Genomic DNA, 20,376 nt, shown 5'->3' on the forward strand with positions numbered 1-20,376 from the left:
TGCGCTGACCAATGGAGGCAAAAGTTCAGGAAAAAAGACAATTTCATAGAGTTTGTCGACGTAGAACAAGTGTAAATTATAATGTGCTGCTAAATGTTTGAAATTCTAACCGTGGGGGCACAACATAAATGGAAAATAGAGAGAGAAGTCCTCGGATTAGTAAGTGCGTATGGCGGAAAGGCCCCTCCTGCTCAGTTTGTATATCGAAGAGGCAATGATGGAAATAAAAGAGAGGTTCAAGTGTGAGGTTAAAATTCAGGGTGAAAGTATGTCAGTGGTACGATTTCCTGAAGTTGCCTTTTTCTCACTGAAACTGAAGAAGTATTACGCGATCCTTTAAATACAATGAATAATGTACTGTGCACAGAATGCAGATCAAGAGTAGGCGAAAGCAAGAAAACAGTAATGGGAGATAGCAAATATTAGATAAGTGATAAACTTTACTTCAGTACTGAGTATCAAGAGGTAGAGGAAGTGAAGGACTGCCCCTACCTTGGAAGCCGAATAACACCAGATGAATGAAGGCAGGAAGATATTATAAGAAGTGGACCAGCACAGGTGGAGAGGTCATTCATCACCAAGAGAAGTCAGCTATTATCAAAAAAAGGCCTTATTTTGAGGAAGAAATTTCTTAGCATGTTCGTTTGCAAGACAGCATTCTCTGGAAGTGTGTCACTGACTGTGGCAAAATCCATAAATATAAGAATCCAATTATCAGAGATGTGATGTTGTAGAAGATACTGAAAGTTAAGTGGGCTAATAATATAAGAAATAAGAAGTTCCTCCACAGAATCGACGGGGAAAGAAATATCTGCAAACAATGACTGTTCTTATTGCTGTTGTGATCTTCAGTCCTGAGACTGGTTTGATGCAGCTCTCCATGCTACTCTATCCTGTGCAAGCTTCTTCATCTCCCAGTACCTACTGAAGCCTACATCCTTCTGAATCTGCTTAGTATATTCATCTCTTGGTCTTCCTCTACGAATTTTACCCTCCACCCTGCCCTCCAGTACTAAATTGGTGATCCCTCGATGCTTCAGAACATGTCCTACCAACCGATCCCTTCTTCTAGTCAAGTTGTGCCACTAACTCCTCTTCTCCCCAATTCTATTCAATACCTCCTCATTAGTTATGTGATCTACGAATCTAATCTTCAGCATTCTTCTGTAGCACCACATTTCGAGAGCTTCTATTCTCTTCCTCTCTAAACCATTTATCGTCCATGTTTCACTTCCATACATTGCTACACTCCATACAAATACTTTCAGAAACAGCTTCCTGACACTTAAATTAATACTCGATGTCAACAAATTTATCTTCTTCAGAAACGCTTTCCTTGCCATTGCCAGTCTACATTTTATATCCTCTATACTTCGACCATCATCAGTTATCTTTCTCCCCAAGTAGCAAAACTCCTTTACTATTTTAAGTGTCTCGTTTCCTAATCTAATTCCCTCAGCATCAGTCAACTTAATTCGACTACATTCCATTATCCTCCTTTTGCTTTTGTTGATGTTCATCTTATAACCTCCTTTCAAGACACTGTCCATTCCGTTCAACTGCTCTTGCAAGTCCTTTGCTGTATCTGACAGAATTACAATGTCATCTGTGAACCTCAAAGTTTTTATTTCTTCTCCATGGATTTTTATACCTACTCTGAACTTTTCTTTTGTTTCCTTTACTGCTTGCTCAATGAACAGTTGAATAACGTTGGGGAGAGGCTATAACCCTGTCTCACTCACTTCCCAACCACTGCTTTCCTTTCATGTCCATCGACTCTTATAACTGCCATCTGGTTTCTGTACAAATTGTAAATAGCCTTTTGCTCCCTGTATTTGACCCCTGCCACCTTCAGAATTTGAAAGAGAGTATTCCAGTCAACATTGTCAAAAGCTTTGTCTAAGTCTACAAATACTAGAAATGTAGGTTTGCCTTTCCTTAATCTTTCTTCTAAGATAAGTCGTAGGGTCAGTATTGCCTCACGTGTTCCACCATTTCTACGGAATTCAAACTGATCTTCCCCGAGGTCGGCTTCTACCAGTTTTTCCATTCGTCTGTAAGAAATTCGCATTAGTATTTTGCAGCTGTGACTTATTAAACTGATAGTTCGGTAATTTTCACATCTGTCAACGTCTGATTTCTTTGGGATTGGAATTACTATATCTTCTTGAAGTCTGAGGGAATTTCGCCTGTCTCATACATCTTGCTAATCAGATGATAGAGTTTTGTCAGGAATGGCTCTCCCAAGGCTATCAGTAATTCTAATGGAATGATATCTACTCCTGGGGCCTTGTTTCGACTAGACTAGACTAGAAGATGGAATAACATGATAGGACATTTATTAAGACATAAGTGAATATCTTCCGTGTCACTATACGTAGCTGAGGACGTAGAAAACGATGGGGGAGGACATAGGATGTAAAATATCTAAGAAACAACTCAGGATGTAGGTGTAGATATACGGGATGGAGAAAAATTGTTGGTAGCTGATGCCAGTAGGAACCAAAATTACTAACGTTGTGTATGTCGACAATACATCATTTTTAAACTACGCAATCTTGCCGCCGCACGCTCCGATTGGCCATGAGATTGCCCTGTTGACATCTGTCGGTTGACGGGGAGCGCTACGGTTGTCGCTTCACACATAAAAACATTCGTCGCCCCATCGCTGCCCCAACTTGATACGCACAGTGTCGAACAGGTCTTGCTATTTATCCCCACCTCACGCGAGAGGTATTTACACGAAGAGGAATTAATGGATCGCATTCAACCTGCCATGAATGACATCAGGGCAACGCTAGGAATCTTTGAAAGAGTTAGGCGAAACACCGTTCGACGTTCCCAAGCTTGTGTCGCGTCAGAGGGTCACCAGTTCGATCACCTGCTTTAAGTAAACGATGTTCTAGCTATAAAAAAGACCAGTTTAGGGCTGACACATTTTGTAAAAGACTTTCTGTACGCGAACTAACAGCTGTTGACGGGTTTGTTCCCGGTATACCTTATCATGAAACTGCAATAAATGTGTCGGAACTCAGTCGGATTCACCCCAAGACCCCCAGATTTGAAGCCTGGCGCGCTACCACCTAGCGTGCAGGCCACCTTGGATACATCGCTATCTCTGGCAGGCAAATCATTCACGGTCACGCGTTGTCCAGAACATCCGGCAACAGGGCAATACTGCGAACAAACGACCTACACAACATAAGTAATTTTGGTTCCTACTGGCATCAGCTAGCCAGACTTAAAATTTCATGGCACAGTTTTTCTCCACCCTGTAGATGCTTGAAGAGTTTGGTTCCCAAAAGAATTTCTTTTAAAACTTGATTCTGCTTTTACAGCAGAGACAGTGCCTATGTTGGGGAAACTGACTGTTTACGAATGTTAGTCTCACAAAACGGCTGTTGTGCGCTTGCTTTCTGGTCTAGATTTAGGCTGTGCTGCACAACTTATGTCGAGCTGGGATCATTAGATTGTGTGTACAAGGATGTAACAGACATAAGTGCAGATAATTCTATTGGTGACTGAAAACAGTGTCCTGAACAATATTACATCTGAATTTATGTTATTTACAGACTAATAATTGTAGCAACTGCAAATCGTATGTTTTCAGGTTGGTTAGTACTCCAAGTACATGTGACTAGATCAACCATTAATACTTATTCTTCCATGGGCAGTATGTCAAGTGTTGAAGAGCTGACGTATGGACGCAAAACGGCTAGTCTATACTGACAGGCGTAATCAATTTTGTGGTGCAGTTTTAATCATGCGAAAAGCATCAGGTCAAAAAGTTTGTGGCCCTTTGTGGGAAGAGTACTCAATGTAGAGACAAAAGCAACCAGCACACTGATGCGTGTACATATTAAGGTACCGGAAAGGAAAATATCTATATGTATAGCCCAGCACCCGGTATAATACTCACTGTGTGTCTTTGCTTTCTGGATACCTAAAATGGGAGGATGTATCTCTCTCTGTCAACTGCAGATACTGAATTTCCATTCGCGGTTATATTGTTCACACCTTGACCATGTTCACGAAAAGAACAACTACACTTGACCACAGCACCCCACTTCTTAACAGCTGAAAATTATTATCAGTCTCTTGATAATTCATTCCCAAATTTGGGAGAATTGTAGTTGAAATTTTAGCAAAGAATTTTATCAGTTTTCGACCCGCCCATAAGAACGAAACTTACAAACAAAAATGTTTGTCGGAGTGACTGGGAACTTTAGTTATATTATTACGGCACCTACACCAATGAACCAAAATAAAACTGCCGTTTGTATCAACGTCATCTTCGTGTCAGGGTGATTCTCTCTAGTCCCACAGTCTTCAAAATCACTTACATGTATCTCAGTGCTGAATACTTCCGCTTTAGTAGGTATAATGCCATTTCCAGAATGGGCATATTATTCAAGTTTTCTAGTCCCTTAGTATGCTTTCATTTATCCATATGCCATGTATTTCACTAATTAGAGGTTGATCGCCAAATTTTATAATTTCTGACACAATCCCAACTTCACCAATGAACTGTTTCTTTTTTAGTTTATATTCATTTGGATATGATTTCCTCGCATTTTCCGTGTCCACTGTTAAAATTATTGCATACTAAGTCCTCCTGTTAAACAAAACTGTTTTTTCATATGCTCCAAACATGTTTCAGTGAGTTCATTTATTCAAATCTGTGAAATGTGAACATTTTTAAATGATAACTATTGTACAAAAATTTAGCCTCGAGGCAGGTTTTGTTTATTTTTTATCATTACCTTAATTAATTATGCAGGACCATTTGTACATTTTCATGTACTGGTAGCTTTTCACCAGCAAACAAATGATGATAATGTGCATTCGGTCAAGGCTCTTCCATTACGGTGTACTTCATGTAACAATATCTTTCCTAGTTTCGTCTGCCCTCAGCATCGTACCTGCTTCCGCGCCTTGGAAATCCTGTCCTCCTTTCTCACAGCTTCAAGATAACACTACAGCAGCAAGGAATAATCAATGTATTACATCTTGTTTCGCGCTGGTGCACGGCTGTACAACGGAATAGTGCGTGTAGATTAAACACCATTCTTTGATGTGTGTAATTCTCATTATGTTCAATAAAGATTGTTGAAGAAAAGAAATGCGGTGCATCAGTTTCCCCTCCAAAATAAGATCTACAAGAAATGCAGACAAGTCACAGGCTAGATATATTAACACAGTGCCTCACCTGAACTGAAATCGGATCAAGCACATTTTCTCCTTATTGTCTTTCTAGGATCGCTGGCGATAGTGGTTGATCAATCTATTTGCACACGGTGCTTCCTTGTGCATGCAAAAGAATTCAAAAGCGTGTGATCTCAGTTGCACAAGTCACACATATGTATTCTCAACTTAACCTAGTACACGCGGGGATATCTCAACTTAAGGCACCACACGCAAATATCTAATGCAGAAGACAAAGGGACATGGTGTAATCAAGTGGTCTACCCAATTTAATTAACTAAATCAACGGAAAACAAAACTCCTCCTAGTCTGAAACAACATATATCACCTGAAAAGGAATGGGAAGTGCGTACTTGAAGCTAAGTATTTCGCCGACAGTACGTTTTTGGTGGTTGTAATTCAAGGAGCACATACAGAAGTGAACCATCAGCTTCCGAGAGCTTAATGTGGCGATACCAAAGACCAAATCTCACTTCTTGGAAACCCCTCATGCCTACTTTTCTACCCAGGGAAGAAAAATTAAGTTGTCAATAGCTTGAGATTGAACATGCGGTATCTACACTCATGCTCATAAATTAAGGATAATTGCAGAATGTGGTGCCACGCAACGCGGTATTACACAAAACTGGCGCTAATAGCATAGCCACATAGGGAACACCACGACATATCTGTAATTCCACGGTATTGGTGATAAGTTGAGAAAACCGTCCCGAAATACATGTACTATAAAACACCACTGTACCCTGCGGATGTACCCCGACATCAATATGGAATATGATCACCAAGCACACGTACACAGGCCGCACAACGGGTTGGCATACTCTGGATCAGGTGGTTGAGCAGCTGCTGGGGTATAGCCTCCCATTCTTGCACCAGTGCTTGTCGGAGCTCCTGAAGTGTCATAGGGGTTTGAACACGTGCAGCGATAAGTCAACCGAGAGCATCTCGGACGTGCTGGATGGAGTTTAGGTCTGGAGAACTGGCAGGCATCTCCATTCGCCTGATATCTTCTGTTTCAAGATACTCCATCACGATGGCAGCTCGATGTGGCCGTGCATTATCATCCATCAGGAGGAAGGTGGGACCCGTTTCTTCCCTGAAAAAGGCAGACATATTGGTGCTAAATGACATCACGATACACCTGACCAGTTACAGTTCCTCTTTCAGAAACACACAAAGGGTAGCGCACCAATCATAATCCCACCCCACACGATCAAACCACGACCCCCATACAGATCCCTTTCAAGACATTAAGGGGTTTGGTTCCTGGTTCACTCCAGATGAAAACCCGGCGAGAAACTCTGTTCAGACTATACCTGGACTCGTCTGTGAACGTAAGCTGGGACCACTGTTCCAACGACCATGTACTGTGTTCTTGACACCAGGCTTTATAGGCTCTCCTGTGAGTAGGAGTCAGTGATATGCATCTTGGACGTCTCCAGGCGAATAAACCATGCCTGTTCAGTCGTCTGTAGACTGTGTGCCTGGAGCCAAGTGTTCCAGTGGCTGTGGTAAGGTCCCGAGCAAGGCTATCTACTGTACTCTGCGGCAACTGTGGACACTATGGTTAGATATCGGCCTTCTTGTGGTGTTCTATACTGTGGACGTCCCATACTCTAGCGCATGGACACGTTTCCTGTCTGCTGGAATCATTCCCATAACCTTGAGATCACACTATGGCACACAGAGGGCAAGTGCTACGACCGGCTGTGTTTGACCAGCCTCCAGTCGCCATAGTATTCTACTCGTCATAACTTCATCAATATGTGTTCTTTGATCCAATTTCAACACACAGTCACCATTAGCACGCCTGAAAATGTCTGCACACATACTCGCTGCACTGTACTCTGATATGCACCAACACACCTCTGCATATGTAGACTGCTGCCAGCTCCGCGGTGCAATGACCACAGGTCAAATGCTCTGCATGGTCATACCCCGAGGTCATTTAATCCCGTAAACGGCCCACCAGAGCGTTGTTTTACCAAGTATCAGCATTATCCTTAATTTATGAGCATGAGTGTAGTAAAGTCTTCTCAAACATCTGAGCGGATGACGCACTCCATGCCATTCAAACTTCCAAATCAAACAGCAGAAGTAGACAAAAATAAATCAAATAAATAAGATCACTCATGCAACGACGACACTTTAGGAAAAGGATGTGATGTCTAACGAAAAATAACATAAGACAGTTCATACATCTGTGTTAAATAGATTACTGTTACAATTATTCCCAGAAACCATGATTGTTATAAGAAGATAAACGGGGGGCAGTCTACCCCAAGTGAACAAAAGTGAAAGGGGAAAAGTATCCTTTCAATTATTGACGTGTTATTTCGCTTCAGTATTTGAATAAAATGACACAAGTTGCGAAAAACGAACTAGCAAATTAGTGTAGTTTTTCCAGCACTGAGCAGTGGAGCAACGGTCACTGTTGATGGCTGTGGGCATTCTTCCTACTGCATTCCATACGCATGCATAAAGAATGTAATGATTTCGAAATAAAATTGGCTCCTGAAGTATTTATCAGTTATGAGCTATAGTAATTTCGACAACAACGTCGATTCTGCAGGGTCTGCATCTGACAGAAGCGAGAGTGGCAGGTACGTAGTTCGAAAACAGCGGCCTTACCTGTCCAAAATGGATTACGTGTTCTGGGATGTGAGACACAGATGTTTAGTGGTTTTGATGTGCGCGGTGCACAATTCAGCACTCATCTGTTGCTGTGACCAGACGCGATCGACCACAACGTTGACGACGAGAGTGGCTGCCCTTAAGTTCCCATGCATTCCAAAATTGGTTCACTGTTATTTTTATTGCCGTTCACAATGTTCCCATGCAGCCATCTCAACACTAATGTTATATTACAGGTCGATTGACGATTCAGAGAATACGTTTGCTCAAGTCGTACGCTGGCATAAATTTACATAACCCTAACAAAGGACAGATTCCTACAGAAAACAAATTTTACGGGCACAGTATACTGAAACGAGTAAACAAGACGAAAATGAAACACAGAATACACACAGTTAGTAGGCTATAAAAATCTTACTGGTAACTCAAACAGAAACGATAAATTGCCATTGGTACACATTTGGGATATTCCCAAGTCAGTTCATGTTAATGACTATGAGTCTAAATCAACTCTGAAATGTCCTTGCAAGAATGGTTTAAAAAGCTTCAGATAGATAATTGAATATTTGTGCAGGTCTATAACTATAATATAGAAAGAAAAAGAGAACAGTTTACAAGAACTAGGTTTGGGTATTAACTGCCATATGTATAGCTACACCAATATTCAGACATATACATACAGGAGGTGCATAACGACGTACCATGATTTTACGACGAGACCAGCGTGGGAAACACAAAAAGATGAGTGCGTAGTTTTTTGATTATTATATGAAATGACTTTATTAACTCTGCTCTAATGACACCTGCCACATAATATGATTGTTGCTGCCCGAAAACGCAGTATTTAGCAGCGTTAGCAACACCACAATCGCTATTAAATGCTGAGCTTTGTTGTGGTAGGGTTGTTAGAACTGCAAGATCCCAGGTGAATATGAACTCGAAATAAGCCATTGTAACGCGAAATGCTCGTCTATTAATGGCTGGTGTGACCGACAGAATACTGAATGCAAGCATACAAACGTGTTGCATTGTGTTGTACAGGTACCGGATGTCAGTTTGTGGAGTTCCATGCTTGTTGCACTTGGTCGGTCAATACAGAGACGGTTAATGCTGGTTGTGGATGATGCTGGATGTGGTTGTCGTCCAGTGGTGTCCTATATGCCCTCGACTGGAGAAGAGCCGATGATCGAGCAGGCCAAGGCAATAAGTCGACTCTCTGTAAAGCATGTTGGGTTGCACCAAAGGTATGTGGGCGAGCGGTATTTTGTTGGAAAACACTCCCTGGAAAGCTGTTTATGAACGGCAGCACAACAGGGAGAATCACGAGACTGACATACACAGTTGCAACCAGAGTGTGTGGTGCAACCACGAGGGTACCCCTGCTGTTGTACGCAAACGCAGTCCAGACCGTAAGTTCAGGTGTAGGTCCAGTGTGTGTAGCAAGCAAGCAAGCAATCAGGTAGATTTTAGGCCCTCAACTGGCTTCCTTGCAACCAACACCGATGCAAAACCAGTTTTCATGAGAAAACACAACAGCCCCCGACTATGCCCTCCACTGGGCTCTCTTGACACTACTCGGGTCGTAAATGGCGGTGGTTTGTGGTCAGTGGAATGCAAGCTAAAGGGTGTCAGCTGAGAGCTGTCCTTACAGTAACCGACTTGTATCTCACTGTGGTACCAGCTACTGCACAAATTATTGCTGCAGTTGCAGTACGATGCACCAGAGCCACACGCTGAACACGACGGACTTCCTTCTCAGTTGTGCCGCAGAAGAATGCTGAAGATTGGATGGGCAGATCGCATAACTAATGAGGAGGTATTGAGCAGAATTGGGGAGAAGAGGAATGTGTGGCACAACTTGACTAGAAGAAGGTATCGGTTGGTAGGACATGCTCTGTGGCATCAAGGGATCACCAATTTAGTACTGGAGGGCACCGTGGAGGGTAAAAATCGTAGAGGGAGACGAAGAAATGAATACACTAAGCAGATTCAGAAGGTACTAGGAGATGAAGAAGCTTGCACAGGATAGAGTAGCATGGAGAGCTACATCAAACCAGTCTCAGGACTGAAGACCACAACAACAACAACAACAACAAAGGCATTCTTGACTAACATCAACTCACAGCATCCACTCTCAAAGGTAATTAATGTTCACTGCCGTTACTGAGTTTCTTTCTTAGCCAACCTGATTTGCATCCTCTTAGTGGCACTGCTAGCGCCACCCTCATGCGACTGGTGCCAAATGTGAAAAGACATCATATTTCCCAAATAGAAACACACGTGCCAACTATGGTTTATGTCTCATAGCTCCCCCTTGGTGTTGAATTTTATTTCTCCACCAATGTATAAGTGATAGGTCCCATCTCGCATTTGTAAACATCATATATATAAGGTAGTGCACCTTAGATATACTAAAAGGTGGGTTTCGATGTGTCATAATGAGATTAGGCGACAGTCAAACAACAATAAGAAGCAATAGATCAGATTAATAAAAACAAAAATAATTGTGACACCCCGTTTCATCCTCATGTGCTTTCTCTCACGCGAAATTATCGTGATACCATTTCGCAGCTGAACAATGTTCATTCATACACGACTCTGCCAATATGGCTGTGCGGTTTTAGTCGCTTCATTCTGGAACCGCGTGACCGCTGTGGTTGCAGGTTCGAATCCTGCCTCAGGCATGGATCTGTGTGATGTCCTTAGGTTACTTAGGTTTAAGTAGTTCAGAGTTGTATGGGACTGATGACGACAGATGTTTAGTGCTCAGAGCCATTTGAACCATTTTTTTCCTGGCCCCACAGTATGGCTATGTGATGTTGGGGCACACTAGTGGTTAGTGACATCCGCGGTAGAGCATGTATGGCACCAGCTCAGTCCCAGTACCAGCGACCAGGATACCAATGACCACTTACAACAGTTGTGGGACAGAAGGGCAAATAACCGCTTCATGACGCCCTTCCCAACCGAATCGGGCACGCAAAAAAAGGCTCTGAGCACTATGGGACTCAACTGCTGTGGTCATCAGTCCCCTAGAACTTAGAACTACTTAAACCTAACCTAAGGACATCACACACATCCATGTCCGAGGCAGGATTCGAACCTGCGACCGTAGCAGTCGCACTTGGGCACGCATCCAGGCCGTAAGCAACGGCCTCCCTCTCCACTGATAAGTGGGTTCATACTACTCAACTTCTTTGCAAATCTGACTCGATTTCATAATCACTGAAGTAATACCACAGTCCATCTCAATACGTAGTAGTAGTAGTAGTAGCAGTAGTCGGCTGATACTCGTATCCGAGTTTTCATTTCTCTCCCGAGATCCGCTTTGTCACGGTCCAGGCGTGGAAGTGTCGTTGATGGCTTAGCAATCCAATTCTAGCGTGGAACAGGCGGCCACAGACAGTACAGTTGATGGAAGATGGAGGACGTGGCTGAGCCTGGAGGAGTTTACGTCTCCGGCGTTTGTCATTTCCCATTCTTCGACGTTCCAGCTCCAAGTATTTAAGAGCATTTGAGGTAACTGAGCGCCAACGACTTCGATATTCTGCTATTGTGGACCAGTTACTCGGATCGATGTTCAAGTTTGTCAGATTTTTCTTGTACTGATCCTTATAACGTTTGAGAGGGGCACCTCGTGGCCTTTTAGCTGTGATCATTTCGCTGTATAGCATTTGGCGTGGAAGTGGATGCCCAATGATAAGAGCTTCCATGTTATACATTTTTGCTTTCTCAAGAACAGCCTTGTTGAATATGAAGTCATCCCATTTCAGGTTCATGATACATCTTAGCTTCTGTTGGTTAAAGCGTTGTAGTTTCTTCATTTCACAGCAATATAACGTCCAAGTTTCGCTACCATATAACAGGGGGGAAATGACTACAGCTTTGTACACCATCAGTTTGGTGTACAGTGTTAGGTCTTTATTGAGGAAGACACGCTTTGTAAGACGTCCAAATGATACATGGGCAGCACGTAATCTATTCTCCACATCTTTTCCAGATGAGCAGTAAGATGACAGTATACTTACTAGGTAGAGGAAATGGTCCACTTGTTCCAAGGGTGTATCATAAATGGATATGCTGAAATCAGGAACGGAGGACCCAGGAGTGGGCTGCTCCATCACCGTTGTCTTTGGAATATTGATAGAGAGACCAAATCGTTCGTACGCCCTGCTGAAGGAATCATCTGACAGCTGCATCTCTGCAGGTAAATGAGCTGGAGAAGCATTGTCATCAGCGTACTGCAGCTCTGTCACACGAGTGATACTAGTGAACCTTTTTGAATGGAGTCTGGACTGGTTGATTAATTCCCTATCGAACCTGTACTTCTATTCCTGCAATGTTTACGGACGCCTCGTAAAGCATAGGTGCCAGATACAATGCAAATAATGTAGGTGCCATAACGCATTCTTGTTTAAGCCCACTTGTTATTGGGAATTCACCAGTTGTTTCATTCTGGCAGAGGACCTGTTCAGTCATACCATCGTGGAGAGCTTCAATGAAGTCAACAAAATGTTCAGGGCAGCCGAAGCGTTTAAAACCATCCACATGGCTTCTCTGCGAACTGTGTCAAAGGCCTTTCCTAGATCGTAGAAAACATGTAGTAAAGGCTTTTGCTGTTCTCTGCACTTCTCCTGTAGTTGTCGTGCACAAAAAAATCATGTCAATTGTCCCTCTTGATGGTCGAAACCCGCATTGAGACTCAGGTAGTATAGTCTCTGAAAGTGTCTGGAGGCGATTTAAAAGGATTCTAGCAAAAATTTTGCCAGTCACAGAGAGTAGAGATATTCCCCAGTAGTTACCACAGACGCTTCTGTCGCCCTTCTTGAAGATGGTGACAATTGTGGAGTTCTTCAAGTCAGCTGGTACCTTGCGGGTTTCCCACATTAATAGAACGAGTGAGAAGAGTCTAGTTTTTAGAGGCAAGTCGCCACCCTCAATAAGCTCCATCAGGATGCTGTCAGGTCCAGGAGCCTTCCCAGGTTTCAAACCCACCACGCAGAAAATTCAACATAAGCAGCCTGAACAACAAAAAAGTTCGCTCACACTTCCACGACATACTGTCTAAACAACTTAACAAAGCTCCAGCAACCATAGATGATGTCGAACAAGAATGGAGCACATTAAAGAACATCATAAAAGAAACCGCTGAGAATGTCGTTGGTTTTAGTGCACGGAAAAGAAGTGACTGGTTTGATGACACCCAAGGAGAAATCCAAGCCATCATCAATGTAAAGCGGGATGCTTACGTATCCCTTACTCAAGATCCGTTCTGCGCAGAAAAGAAAGCACACTTTCAAGAACTCAAGCAGAAATGTCAAAGTGAAATACGAGCAATCAAGAACAAATGGTTGCAACAGAAAGCCACAGAACTCCAAAACCTTTCCGCTGCAAGGAACCTGCGTGGCTTCTACGCTGGTATTAAAGAGCTGTATGGACCTATCCGCTCCTGATCAGGAACACTGAAAGCTGCTGACAACTCCATCATTCTTACTGAAAGTCAGGACATCTTAAATCGTTGAAAAGTGCACTTCAGATCACTGTTAAACCGCACTTCTACTGTCGCTGGAGATTTTCTCAAAAATGTCCCCCATCACCCTCCACAACAACTTTTCAAGAATTTTGCAAGGCAATGAAGCAGTAGTAGTAGTAGTAGTAGTAGCTTAATCATCTGTAAATCTCTTTTTACAGGGATGTAGGATATGTCAAAGTATTTACAAGTTTAGATCAATACAAAATAAGTTCATTTCCACCTCGTCTACCCGTTCTACGTAGTTCACTATAATTTTCTGTCAGGCAGTGTGTGTTCATGATGACTGTTAAACAGAGAGCTACACCGGCCCTAGCGGTACACTACCGTTGTGAAGGTGTACTCATATCCATCAGGGTTGAGCACCGGTATGACGTGCCAGTCGATGCTGTCTGCAAGAGCGCTCTGCGTCGCATTCTCGACCAGCTGCTGGATGACGTAGAGAGCTGCTGCAGGCGCGATCCACTCGCGGGCGTGGATGCCCGCGTCCACCAGGATGACTGGTGCGGAGCTGTTGGCACCATTTCCAGACGACACCTGGATCATATCGATGGGCCGACCCTCGTAAGTCTGGCCTATGGACTGCACCGTCACCAAGCTGGGATAGTTCGATGCCAAGTCTGAGAGGTACCGCCGGATCTGTAAGAGCACACTGGGGCATTTTGGGGGGGAAAATATAATTCCCTTTGAGTCGCCATTCATTTCACATCGACCAAAGATCGATTTAAAAAATCGATTGACATGGATTCCAATGTTTCAGACTGAAAGCCCTTTGACTATGATACCCAAAATTTTCACATAGTACAAGTTAATTCTGACGTAATTTTACAGATAGTTATGTCTATGACATCAGATTACTAGAAACGAACAGTTTTGCCTGTATTAGTCACCAAGTGACTCAAATTATTGATGTTTGTTTCATTTTGAGAATTTACGTTTAGCGTCAGGGGCCTACTAAATTTCGTAGAAAATCAGAAACAGCTTTCACTCGTGGTGAGATTATTGCTTTCCTGGAGAGGAGGGCGGGGAGGAGGGTGGTATCATATTCTATGAGCTAATTTCTCCAAACCAGCTCCACTGTTTTTGACACTTAAAAAAACAGAGTTTTGGCATTTCAGTTATCACAGTCGAACGAGAAGCTCATATTTCGTCGATTCAGTCAACTAGTAGCACATAAAATACAATGATTTACTCAAATCAAACAGTGTAAAAACGAGGATAGAATGTAACAATATGGCAGTGTGGTTTCAGTTGCTTGATACTGCCGTCATCCTTCTTTGTGTGTGTGTGTGTGTGTGTGTGTGTGTGTGTGTGTGTGTGTGTGTCGATTCAGTCAACTTGTAGCACATAAAATACAATGCTTTACTCAAATCAAACAATGGAAAATCCAGGGTGGAATGTAACAATATGGCAGTGTGGTTTCAGTTGCCTGATACTGCAGCCGCGTTTGTGTGTGTGTGTGTGTGTGTGTGTGTGTGTGTGTGTGTGTACGTCTATTGTCGACAAGGGTCTTAGTGGCTGAGAGCTTTATTTGTGACAGCCTTTTTGTTGTACCTGTCTTCGTCTCAACATCTTTGCAACATTGTTACACTGCTTTACTCAATATTAATTAATAAAAATGGGAACACAAATACGTCTGTAACTTTCAAAGTGTACTCCTTTGACAAAATCCTACTGCATACATATACGCCCTAAAACAGGTACCATTTAATAGTAAATTTTGTTGTTTTGTTAGAGCAAAATTTATGGGAAAGTGCGATGGAACATTGCATTAGCAGCCAGTGGCCAGTGAGTGCAATGGCTCAAAATGGCTCTGACCACTATGGGGCTTAACTTCTAAGGTCATCAGTCCCCTAGAACTTAGAACTAATTAAACCTAACTAACCTAAGGATATGACACACATCCCCCGAGGCAGGATTCGAACTTGCGACCTTAGCGGTCGCGCGGTTCCAGACTGTAGCGCCTAGAACCGCTCGGCCACCCCGGCCGGCTGAGTGCGATATGTCGACATGTGGGTAAAGACAATGACCATGCGAAAGTATTGTGAGGCAGGCTAGCTTTTAATGGTATAACTTAATGTGTAGTGCTATTGCACGCTGCAGGACAGGTTATGCCTCCATTATCAGGTTTCCAGTGGTTTTGCTGAGTACATGACCAGGATCGGCGCACTGAGACAACAAGTGCACTGTGACCTGATAAGATAAATAAATCTTGATTCTGTATCACAGTCCATGACGCAGGAGCCTCGCCAGCCAAAAAAGCGACGCAGAGCCACCAGCCACAGTCGCAGGTTCGAATTCCCAGTGGGGTAGCAGCTTCCTGCACTGCAGTTGTGGCCAACAGAGCAGCCGTCCTTGTGATCCACTCCTGCGGCAGACGGACTAGGCAGTGGGTCGTATCCCGGATACAGCCACCACCTTCTCTGACAATGTGGTCAACATATCTCTTGCCACTCTCCTTGGCCACTTGGGTACAATAATTCATTGAAGAAGGAGAACGCCTGCAAGATTCTCGTAGGCACCGCTGATATCGGTATTGAGGCACATGCAGCATAACCGTGGGCCTGTTGTCGAATGCAGACGTCAGTGAACCAGGGTGCCAGCATGTCTTTCTGCCAGGTGGATGGACGCTAGCCCCCTGCTGACCTGCTGACCGCCCACTCTGGCGGGGCATGAGAATGAACGCCTCCCCACAACACCGCAGAACCAGTGTATAAGCTGTCTAAGACAGCCGCTTTTTCCTGGGCCTCACTGGACTGCCATCCAGTCTCACTCCTTAGTCAGCCAGCCCTCTCACAACATAGCCTCCCCGTGTGCTCAGAAATAGTGGTGTCAGATGTACCAATGTCACTTTCACTGGGCGGCAGTGGGCGCATCCTCCCCACATTGTGGACCACGATCTGCAGTATCAGGCCGGCCGGGGTGGCCGAGCGGTTATAGGAACTACAGTCTGGAACCACGCAACCGCTAATGTAGAAGGTTCGAATCCTGCCTCGGGCGTGGATGTGTGTAATGTCCTTAGGTGAGTTAGGTTTAAGTAGTTCTAAGTTCATGGGGACTGATGACGTCAGCAGTTAAGTTCCATAGTGCTCAGAGCCATTTGACCCATTTGTGCGTCACAGGGTGAGTGAACCAACAGTTACTTTATATGTGTGTGGCAGGCACGGGATCTAAGAAGGAGTATCATCAAGACTCGTGGGTTATTTTGCATAGAGCAGACGAACGGGTTTGATGTGTCTGAATTTCGTGGCAACGGCTAAGAGCAGTATTTAAAACCTGTGAGATGTTCACAGTGTAGTCGGCTTGGGCATTTCACACAGTCTTTATCTGTAACTTGTTTCATGTGCCATCATTTTGGACATGTTCTGAAGCAGTGTAGAGAATCTAGATGGTTGATGATAAGGCCCACAGTCTAACTGGTTTCTTTATTCAGTTGATACTTATGTGTACTTGTATTGTGTATGAATGAAGGATAAACTTGTTGCAATGCAGAGTCAAAGACGCAGGGTGTTGGTCTGGAGGCAGTTCAGACATTGGCTAATGAGGTAGCGAAATGGAAAGGGAAAATACGGTCGTCTGAGGATGTGGTGTTCATGGAGAATCTGATAACATCAGCGAGTATTAGGGGTTGGTCCGACAACTATCTACCAAAGCTTCTTTTAATAGGAGATGCACAGAAGAGTTGAACAATGAAGAGACGGTTGAGAAATTCAGAAAGGGGCTTCTGCAGAGGTATAAGAAGCAGAATAGCGACGCTTTTGGGAACAGATGAACGATATTACAAAAATGCAAGATGAACTTGTCCAAGATTTTGCTGACAGAATGAACAAAGTGTATGTACAAACGTATGAACTGACTCAGAGTGAAAAATAACGTTTTACTGCCGGAGGCCGAACAGAGGACGCATTGATGCTTTCATATGGGATTTATTGCACACAGGGGCGCCGAAGGATCTTCATTCGGCTGTGAGATCAGCAATGGAGTGTGAGGAGACTGATGTGTAGATAGGTATTAAGATTAAGTGTGGTGTATTCTCTGCAAATTTGAAGTCTTACAATTGTGGACATGTTCAACAATGCCACCAATGATGGTGGAAAACGGGTGATATAAAACTTCCTGGTAGATTAAAACTGTGTGTCGGACTGAGACTCGAACTCGGGACCTTTGCCTTTTGCGGGCAAGTGCTCTACCAACTGACCTACCCAAGCACGACTCACACCCCGTCCTCACAGCTTTACTTCTGCCAGTACCTCGTCTCCTACCTTCCAAACTTTGCAGAATCTCTCCTGTGAACCTTGCACAACTAGCACTCCTGAAAGAAAGGATATTGCAGTGACATGGCTTAGCCACAGCCTGGGGGATGTTTTCACAATGAGATTTTCACTCTGCAGCGGAGTGTGCGCTGATATGAAACTTCCTCACAGATTAAAACTGTGCGCCGGACCGAGACACGAACTCGGGAGGACGGGGCGTGACTCGTGCTTGGGTAGCTGAGTTGGTAAAGCACTTGCCTGCGAAAGGCAAGGTTTCCGAGATCGATTCTCGGTCCGGCAAACAGTTTTAATCTACCAGGAAGTTTCATATAAGCACACACTCCGCTGCAGAGTGAAGAATTCATTCTGAAGGGGTGATATAATTTATCAACAGCATTATAGTAATGATAGTAGGTGTGGACAGGAGGGAAACAAGCAGCTAATAAATGCAAGAGGGAATCCGTAGTCCTTCTTAAGGTTTTCCCGTTAAAATTAGATGAAACACGTACTTATGCAAAGTGGAATATGCAATAGTGGAAGCGGTGAAGGGAGCGAAATAAAAGTTTCTATTAGACACATTGGCGCAAATATCAGCAGCCAGTAGGGCTCTGTGGGTCGGAGGTGATGGAACCCACCATGTTTTGTGTGGGGGATAATGGTATAAGGGCGTTGGGTTTAAGCAGTCAGGCTTAAGCAGTGAGTGGAAGTAGTGCCTCATGTGAGCAAGGGTTACAGCGTGATCCAGAGATTACGCTATTTGCATCAACATTGCACCTACGGAAAGTCGTTGGCAATGTAGATCTGTCTTGAGGTGTATCCATAGTAGTCGGCAATGTGACTTAACAGCTTACAAATCTATTAAAGCTTGATTCACATGTAGTAACAGGAAGGCATTTTGGGTGAGCGTATAGCCGGACCTGCCACTCGTTAAGTTGTGCATAATAGACCCATCGATGGGATAATGTATTAGATGCAGTGAGCTGCTTGGTTGAATGGAGTATTGTATGTACGTGGGAGAAGGAGAGTGGGAATACTATAAATATTCACAGTTATGGTGCCAAATAAGTAAAGTTGACAGAAGGAGACGTTGAGAGAAAACCTGCACATTTTGGCGAGGGAGACTGATGCACAGAAGCTGTAAGCCAAAACAGCTACAGAACGCCGCCAAGATTGCATTACATGTGAGGGTGGAGCATATAAAGGAGGTGCAGAAAACACTGATAGAGGAGCTATAGCTGGAATATGAGGATTTCTTTTTTCCTCATAATCCATTGCCTGCAACGCCTGTTACACTATACAGAATTCAGACAGGAAATGAAGCACTAGCGTACCACAAACGATACAAAATACCTCGCCATTTGCGACAGACTCTGGATGAGTTTATTGAACATTTGTTTGGGTTGAAGCTTCACCAGCGTCAGCAATATAACTGTTCTCAAGGGACATAGAAGAACACAGACAACGTCTGAGGGAGATATTTAAGAGGTTGTAAACTGCATATCTGACATTAGGTATAGAGAAATGTCATTATGTTAGAGGAAGCAAGTTACTTAACCCATGTGATTACTAGAGATGAGGTCAGAATGGATGCAAGACTGAAACAGGCAGTGCAAGATTTACCAGTGCCAAAGACAAGTAAAGAGCTACTGTCAGTTTTATTATAGAAAATTTGTAAATGGATTCACTGATATAGTGTGGTAACTCTTGCATCTGTTAAAAAAGGGTATGACATTTGTGCAGGTGGTGCAATCAAAGGGGATGATTTTAAGAGCTGAAAAATGTTTTGAAATTGAGTCCGGTGTTGGTGTCCCAAAATTTTCAGAGACATGTCCTGTGATGCAAAAATCATGCTCTGGCGTGTGTTCTGAGTCATAAGATCATCAGCGAGGTACACGCAATTGCTTTAGCATCAAGACAAGATAATACTCATATAACCTGAGTAATTATTCGAACATGCAGAGAGAAAGCTTCACTTTATATACGTAGTAAGGTATTTTTCGTGTTACCTTTACAGGAGGAAGTGAAATTTAAGGTGATGACTGATTATGCTGCTCCAAAACAATTTTTTATGTTAAAGGACGCATCCAGCAAACTAACAAGATGGGTGCTAAGACTCAGCGAGTTTCACTATGAAGTGGTGCAGAATGCTGACAGCGAATGCCAACAATACAGGATGAAACCACAATTGAGCATTTGTGACAGTCTGTTGTGTAAGGTGAAAATCCGCAGGACAGAATAGGAAGTTGAAATTGTGGAAAGGGGCCAAAAAGGGGTTGTCAGTTACACTCAAATAGATATAACTTTATTTAGTTGTCCAAACAATATAGCAAAATTTTTTGAGCTTAGTTATCGGGTCAATAGGCCACACTATCTTGTGCCTAAGGGCACAAGCACTTGCATTAAAAACGGTTGAAAGCCTTTAACTTAAAATTCAGACACAAAACAGAATATTTAGAAGGCAGAAGGCCTCACATAAGTAAGTTCTATAACTTGGCTGAAGGCCCAACATATTTAACACTTGAAAAGCAATCAAGTTTAATTTAAAGACGGCTGAAGGCCCATGATTTAAGACAGCAGGTAAAATTTATTTTTAAAAACACAGGGCAGAAGGTCTTATCTTAATTAGGCTGAAGGCCCCACACAGTCTGATATTTGAAAGACAAGAACTTTAACTTAAAAATGGCTGAAGGCCATTTTTAGTAGGTAGAAGGCCCAAAGCCTTACCTTTAAACAATATTTTCCACAGGCTGAAGG

General features: G+C 43.3%; 1 protein-coding gene across 3 annotated transcripts in view; it reads right to left on the minus strand.

Moving 5' to 3' along the window:
* Positions 1–20,376, minus strand: part of LOC126266990 (carboxypeptidase B-like) — a 112,988-nt gene that overhangs the window by 65,957 nt on the left and 26,655 nt on the right. For 2 of the 3 annotated variants that reach the window (XM_049971730.1, XM_049971729.1), the window contains exon 3: positions 13,697–14,008. In XM_049971730.1, coding sequence (XP_049827687.1) covers positions 13,697–14,008 — 312 coding nt within the window. The remainder of the gene's footprint in view (positions 1–13,696; positions 14,009–20,376) is intronic. The other variant, XM_049971731.1, reaches the window with a different exon arrangement.

This window comes from Schistocerca gregaria, chromosome 4, assembly GCF_023897955.1.
Source record: "Schistocerca gregaria isolate iqSchGreg1 chromosome 4, iqSchGreg1.2, whole genome shotgun sequence".
Classification (NCBI taxonomy): Eukaryota; Metazoa; Arthropoda; class Insecta; order Orthoptera; family Acrididae; genus Schistocerca; species Schistocerca gregaria.